Source organism: Petaurus breviceps, unplaced genomic scaffold (assembly GCF_028583685.1).
Source record: "Petaurus breviceps papuanus isolate PSGF00001 unplaced genomic scaffold, PetGlider_PUasm1.0 128, whole genome shotgun sequence".
NCBI lineage: Eukaryota > Metazoa > Chordata > Mammalia > Diprotodontia > Petauridae > Petaurus > Petaurus breviceps.
The window spans coordinates 6,156,374-6,164,362 of NW_027185664.1; the positions used below are offsets into that span (position 1 = coordinate 6,156,374).

A 7,989-nucleotide genomic window follows, 5' to 3' on the forward strand; every position below is an offset into this window, starting at 1 on the left:
AAAATTAGAATTTATATTGGTTATGAGAAGTCATTCCTCCAGGGTGCTATTGCATATTACAGTATGATGCATGCATTTTCTGGAAAAGGGAATCAGGCTAGTTGACATTGGAAACCAAAATGGGAACTGCAGTAAGTTCTTTTTTTTTTCTTTGATTTGTGAATATTTTCAGAATTCTTTTTCTTCTTTTTCCAATTGTAGTACCTATTCCTATTCTTGTACCTATTCTAGGGGAAAAATGATTTGACTACAGGCTTATGACAGGACTCGAAAGAGGTGGTGAGGCATAGTGGCTAGACAAGCAACCTCAGAGCCCAGAAGGCCTGAGTTCAAGTTTTATTTTGGCACATACTAACTTGGGGCAAGTCCCTAAACTCTCAGTGCTTTATCCAACTCTCCAAGATTTTAAATTTCAGGGAAAGCATGTCTATTCTTCACATGGAATTTCCTGTGCCACTGAAATTTCAAATCCTTTCCCTATCCCTTTTTGCTCATGGTATATAACTTTTATGCACTCAGTTATTTCATCTCTTGTTAAGGGAAAAAACTCCTAAGTACATGGAATTTAAACTTACCTCTAAGTTGAAGAAGAGGCTGCAGTAATTATTTTTTAAGCACTTAGAACGGAAAGAGACCGCCAAACCTTATCATTGTTAGAAAATTAAATGAATATATTTTAACAAGACCTGTGATAACTGAATGTGTTTGTCACATGAGAGATGAAGATAGACAGAAAGAATGACATGCAGTTACTCGTAAGACGCTGTTGGAATTGTGTATTAGAAATCCGTGTCTGGTTTGTTATTTTTTCTGGAGGGAGAAGAATGAAGCACAGATTTAAATGAAAAAATAGTTATATTCTGAGGGTAACAAAAATGGATTAGAAACATATAATCCTTGGGAGGGATAAGAATAGCACGTAGAAATTGGAGAGGCATTTACAATAATGGGGATGAACTTTAACGTATAGCCCAGGTCCGATATTTTCAATTAACAGCTGCCTGTAGACATTTCTGAGCCAGTACTGTGGGCTGTGGTTTTTTTGCTTGCTTGTTTTGGGTTGTAGCAGATTTTTTTGAAAAGCTATAAGAAATAAAAATGTGTGTGTGTTTTTCCTTCTCGTTTGATTCAGTGCGGAGTTGAAAACATCAGAAGAACAGAATCTCTTAATGGAAATCCATTGTTCTCTAAGGTATCCGCAGTGTTGCTGCTGTCTTAGTAGAGCGGAGGGCAGAGCAATCCTCTGAGAAACTCCGACAGAATGTTGGTTTTCTCACATATTAAAACATTTTGAGTTCCCATTAATTACAAAAAATAAAAATCGAATTCCCTATACTTAATTTTTTCCCCTTTTATCCCCAATTTTCCTATTTGTGCCTTTGTGCACTTAAGGTTAATTTAAAATCTGCTTTCCAAAAAAGCCAATTATTTTAGGCTCTTGATGAGAGTATTTAATTTTTATTTATAATTATAAATTAATTAAATTAAATTTTTTTTTGTCTTCACCTTTAACCCTTGTCTTAACCTTCTTTGAGCTGAGGTTTCCTAGAAAAGGAAAGCTTTATAGCCTTTAGTTGATAGAATTTATGAATGAACTTTAAAAGAAAACCTCAAACCAAAAAACACTCTGGTGATGATGGGGCAAACACAAAAGGAAAACTAGACGGAGTGCACTTTTTCAGTTCTAGCTAATCTTTGTTTCTTATCATCTGTTTTTCAGGCACTGGCTGATTTGGTTCATTCACATATCAAATCAAATGAAATGTGCTCCAAGCAGTTAACTCTAAGCTGTCCACTCTGTGTAAATCCTGTCTGCAGGGAGACAAAATCCTTCTTCACTAATCAACAGCTGTGACACATGGTCTGTGAAGCCAGTTAGATTAGTCAGGAGAAGAACTTCCTGGGGTGACCCCACAGACACCCCAAAGACATCTCATCTGGGGGAAAAATGTTAGGAGAAGTAAAGGAACAAAATTACATTACTATGTTGACAGATCCTTTGGTACACTTTGCTTGATATTATGTAGAGAGTGATTTTGAAGATCCCTTTAGAAGGAATTCTATTTTTATGTACTTAATTTGCTGTGAACATTCACATTTTATTCTTTTAAGTATAATGACATTCTTTAAATATTGCTAGCATAATGGCCAGTTGGCTGTTTCATTTAAATAATAAACAGATAGATTTTAAAGACTTCTTGGATTCTAGAGATACACTTTTAAATACAGATTTTGGTTTCTTCACCGAAGAAATTTTACAGCAGTACAGATGCAGATATCCCTTATGGACTGTGGAGATGATTGAGACCTGTTTGCATTTCATTCATCTGTTTTTCTCTTTGTTTCATCAAAAGTGTGTCTGATTATGAAAAACCCAACTTGAAAAGAAGGCTACTCAGTGTTCTTTCTGTGACCTAGCAGGAGTACCATGTCATTGGGAATGAGTTCTGATGCCTATGACCAATGACTTGCCAGACGTTTGCCGATGAAACTGGGCTTTTTTGCATATTGCTTTTTTCATTGGTAATAGTGAAATGTGTTGATTTCTAAATCCCCTGAGATTCTGAAGTCCCTTTGGGTAAAGACTTAGAGTTGCGAATAACATAAAAATATATTATCTGTCATGCATAACTTTATGGAAATTTACAGTGGCATAAGGAATGCTCATGGTCCTTCCTGCTGGCCTCTGGGGATTTATGTTCTTGAGGGATGATGTTACTGAGAAATTTTGATAATACTTTGATTTTAAATTTTTTCCCCCAGAATGCCAGTGAGCATTTTCTATGCAAATTCTCTTCTGTCTGAGATGTTTCTCCATTCTGCATAAGTTTATTTTGAAAATTATTTTTTTAATGACAGATATGTTTTGTAACATATGTTTTGACAGATATGTTTTAATTATTTTTTAATGACAGATATGTTTTGTAAGCATGAGCTCTTAGGTGAGTTACCCCCAAATGCAGCAATGATGTCAGATAGTCAGATCTCATATGTTCGGATTTAAATGGATTAAAATTCACTGTCCACCGCATACACACTATTTTCCTTCCTTCTTTCAAAGCCTAACACTTCATGTTCTCCAAAAGAGATTTCCTCTGTTTGATTTTTAAAAAAAGTTTAGAAAGTAGGAGTATTCTTCAGAGGATTTATAGATCTTCACTATTCAGGGTTTGCTGTGTTGATAAATATTATGACATCGGTGAGGTGTCTTTGGAGGTACCTAGATGATATCGAACCAGCTTAATTCATGTTGCCTAAAATCAGCATGACATAATGGAAGGAAATTACCTTCAGGCAATGAAAAAAAATGCCTCCTACTTTTGTTGCCCTAGTAATAGTTCTCTTCATAACTTAGGATCCAGTGCTGTGTTGGAAGAAGTAAGACAAAAAAGAAAGAAAAGGAACAGGTGAATTTCGATCATTTGGTAAAAATGAAAAGAAATTGGCTTTTCTGCTAGGGGACTTTTTGTCCTGAGTAGAAGCACTTGATTAGGCTCTAACTGTAGGATGCTATGGCAGAACTGTTTATTGATGGCTTAGAACTTCTTTTTGAACTTTGATTTGGAATCTGGTGCTCTATGGAATTCCACATCATAAAGAATGAGGAGTATTCCCCTCATTTTACCCCAAGAAACTGTGGTACAACTCTTTTGTAACTATAGCTACAATGTGGCCTATCCTTGGATAGAGAATTTAAAGAATAATGAGATAGTCCAGGATGGATGCAGCACCACAACCTTAGAATTCCTGCAGACAAGACCTTTACATGCTCTTCCACCCTCCACCTTTTACCTGGATACCCAGTTTATCCTTGAAACCTAGCCAGTTGATCAAGGAACCTTAGACATTAGTGTGGACCAAGATTCCTGGGGCTTATTTGGAACTAGGCCAACCTCCGGTATTAAGGAATTGGGGTGACATTTATTTGGATCTTTTCCTGTGGTATTGGATACTTTTACACATTAATCTTGATTGCTGTTTAATTACTACTTGATAAGCCTAGTGTTTGGTAGGATCAAATTATTGATAGGTTTTTTGGGGGCCTATTAGGTAGGCTTTGAGAAGAGTGCTTGCTTAGTTGTCAACTTCAGGATTACAAACGTCTGCTCTGGGTAATTAGCACTAAAATACTTCCAGTTCTTCTTTTGTAGTACTGACTTTAAACTGATGAAGCAACTTCTTAGGAGGTTTGAAAGAGCTGTGATTATTAGGTAATTTGGCTTGCCAAAATTAGTGTAAGGCACAGAACCTCCTTAGAAGGCCCCGTATTTAATGATTATACAGTTTCACTGCCACCATCCACCTCTTTATTATTTGTTATACTGAAAGTAAACTCACTTTATAACATTTGAGAAAAACTTAGCTTTGAAAATCTTTTCTGCTTTTCGCCTTACCAAAGTATTTGCCCTCTAGAATACTGTTGTTTATTAAGTAGTTAATTAATAACAATAAATCGATAATGTCCATGTAATAAACTTCCTCCTCAATTTGTTATTAGTGTACAGCACTAAAACAAGTTAGAAACTTTACCAATTCCCAGAAGGGCATTGCCCTCTGTCCCTTCTCCACACATTTTCTGTACAGTGGTTCTTAAATACACGACTGTTATGGTAAAGGCACAAGGAAAGAAGAGAATGTTTGGCACCACATTGCTAAAGCTTTGATTTAGAGCTGACACTGTGTACCTAAAGCACCTCAAGAGTCATATTCTCCTCTTTATAGACAGAAGTCATTGATACATTATGAAAAGGAGGGGATAGTATTTGAAAGTTTTCAGTTGACTTCCCAAATACAGATTTTCCTTCTCTTCTTTTTCTGAACAAATCTGCTGATTTGTTGTCAGATGGGCCATATAGAACAAAGCTACCGGTTTTTTTTGGGGGGGGTGGGTAGGGGGTGGGGGCAAGAACTAGACTAGCGGTTCTCAAAGTGTGGGTTAGGAACCTAAGGTCAAAACTATTTTAATGACAGTACTAAATTTTAATTCCCAGTATGGTAAATATCATTAGATATAACCCACCTAAGCAAAAGCTCTTTAGTAGTGAGGGTGCTCAATAATTTTTAAGACCATAGAGTGGTCTTGAGACTTAAAAAGTTTGAGAACCACTGGTCTAGACAATGTGAGGGTTTTACACACACACACATACACACGAGTGACTTTATATGTGTGTATATATATATGTATACACATATAGTCACTCATGTATATATGTATATATACACACATATGTATATACACATATATAGCCACTTGTGTGTGTGTGTGTGTGTGTGTAGTTTTACAGATTTGTGTGTATCATTCAAGAAGCTGTAACTGAAATATGTAAGGTGGCTTGTGCAACTGGCTGCAGATGTGTTCAGATCAGATATTCAGGACCTGACACGTTTGAAATGTGTGAAATATTATTCAACCAAGAGGGTAGTGAGATCAGAATGCACACCAGTGAGTAGGGACAGGGGGAGACCTTCACCCACCCCAGAGTTCCGAATAACCACAGGACCCTCACAGGCGAGGGAAGCGCCTCTCTGCTCTGCTCCTCCCTCCTCCTCCCAAGGGCAGTTGCTTTGGCAGAAAGCCAGATTACTAGGGCTAAGCTGCAGCTGGGGACAGGGAAAAATCAGGAGGTGTACCTTAAAATTGAGGACATCTGGCAGCCTCAACCATCAAAATATCTGTTTGTGTGTATCTGCATGTTTGTGCCAGGAGAATTCTCCAAGAGTTCATCCTCGTCCCTTGGTAGATTGTTGGACTTGCTAAACCAAGGTCATTTTGGCATCATTCTTCCTCTGCTTCTTGTATTCAACTAATTTTCCTTTGAAAGTGTTTCCTGAAAAGCTCTGACCCTGAAGATGCATGATGGTGGTTGGGGAAAATAATTCAACTGATTTTAAGAAAACAGTTTAAATTTAGGATTCAGAACCCTCCATGAAAATTAATTTTTCAGTTTTCATCAGAAAGACATGGACTCACGAGAGCATTTTGAACGATTAAACTATAGTTTATTTTCTGTTGTTTATTCACATGACATCTGCAAATCTAAAACATAATTTTAAACACCATCTGCCCTAGGACTGCTCCGAGAGCCCAACTCTAGAACTTCCCTATAATTGCCTTGTAGTAAGAAAACGTTAGAGATCTTCAGCACTTGACTTTAAATATTTAAACCAAGGCACATAGAAATTAAGTGACTTGTCCAGATCATATATAAATAGTAGCAGAACTATAATTAGACCCCATTTGTTTTTTCTTCTATTCTAGTCACTTCCTGCTGTTCCAAAATCCCAGTCTGGGAAATCATGTTGTAGTGAGGTTTTGTGTACTTTTTTCAGTTTTATTTCATAAAATAAGTTTAAATGGAAAGATTTTGCAATAAACCAGCCAATGAGATAAATCTTACTTAACAATAAGATCCAAAACCTAATTATTATTGTATTGTTATTGTTGAACTTTAGCGTTCTTTCTTTTTGAGCACTGATAGTTAAATGAAACATTTGTACCTGATTGCTTTTGTATTTCTTAGGTTTCTCTTTCTGGCACATGTATATGTGAGAGCGTATGTACTATAACAATTTTTCCCTATTTGATTGCCTTAAATGTTACTTTTCTTAAGATATCTTTGAAAATATTATTATGGTTTTATCTAATATCATTGGTCTCCATTTTTATGTCGTGTTATTGTCTATATGAATTGTATCAGTTGCCATTGAGATGGATGTTGGAATTAAAAACATTTTTTGGGAAAAGCATACCTTTTTGTTTGTCTGAGACATTTGTTTAAAAAAATGTCACTTGGTGACATTTGACATTAGAAGTTTTCCTTTCCAAACACACAGAAGCTGACCCAGAGTACCTTATGATCTGAGGACATAGAGCCTCACACATAGTCCTCCATATCCCAGACATTCAAATGAAGTTTGGAGGAAGGAGCTGTACTTTTATGACATTAAAAACTAGAAGGACTTAGATATGCAAATTTGTGAAATGTTCCAAGGTTTTGTCTCTCTCTTCCTTGGGATCAATCAAATATTTTAAGAAATCCTGTAGTACTGATGATCAGTGTGTGTTTACACAATCCACCTCTTGATTACATGCTATCTTATTTTCTTTAGTTTTCACAAGTATATATATTTCTAAAGTACTACCCTGGTGACTCATTGCAATGGAGAGGTCACACTGGGTTCTTGAAGACCGTGCCAGTAAATAGTAAGCTCTGGCAGGTCCTTCCACATGGGAAAGAGTGCGGACCTAAAGGTGGGCTGTATGTATGTAGCCAAGTTTGGAGAAGCTCATCATCTGAAGGTTGGCCACCAGTGGTTGGAATTGGGGTAGGCGTGAGCCAGAGAGCAATAGCCACTCACAAAACTGAATACTGAGATATGGAGGGATTGTAGAGGGAGCGCCCACATCGATGACAGATCAATATAGACCTTTGAAGAGTAAGACGTCTAGAGTAAGCCTAGATGCCTCATTGTCCTGGTTAGTATGAGCTGGAAGACAAGCACCGTATCTTCATTTGTTCCCCTCCTCCCCCAAAGTATTTAACAATACATAAATAAGTCTTCACTTGAGCACCACTTAGAGAGAGATGCTAGAAAGCCCTGAAAAGAAAACCTCACTAGTATCTCCCTCTACATTCTGTTTGCAAGCAGGCCTGGACAATGGGAGGCCACTCTACCTCCCTCTCTTACTATGGGAATTTTCACATGGGAGGACATCACAGAGTGGGCCCCTCTGGAGTTGGCCTTTTTTTTCCCAAGCCCCAAAGATGCCAACCTCAGCATTTACTTCACTGGTGCCACTTCCACTGAGCAGCTTTGGCAAAAGCAGATGTGATTTACACGCTTCCAAGAGGACATGAGGCCCAGAGCTGTGCAGGGCTGCAGGACTTCAGCTTATTCCTGAATGCAGCCAATGCCCTATTGTCACAGCCCCTTTCTCCTCAGAGTGGCGTCACTGTGCCCATCGCTTCCCATTTCCTGGTTTCTATT

General features: G+C 37.5%; 1 protein-coding gene across 3 annotated transcripts in view; it reads left to right on the forward strand.

Moving 5' to 3' along the window:
• Positions 1 to 6,747, forward strand: part of LOC138171934 (ferrochelatase, mitochondrial) — a 57,390-nt gene extending 50,643 nt beyond the window's left edge. For all 3 annotated transcript variants that reach the window (XM_069101491.1, XM_069101503.1, XM_069101495.1), the window contains exons 10-11: positions 1,133 to 1,192; positions 1,721 to 6,747. In XM_069101491.1, the coding sequence (XP_068957592.1) occupies positions 1,133 to 1,192; positions 1,721 to 1,855 (195 nt within the window). In that variant the 3' untranslated portion in view covers positions 1,856 to 6,747. The remainder of the gene's footprint in view (positions 1 to 1,132; positions 1,193 to 1,720) is intronic.
• Positions 6,748 to 7,989: the final 1,242 nt, after the last annotated feature.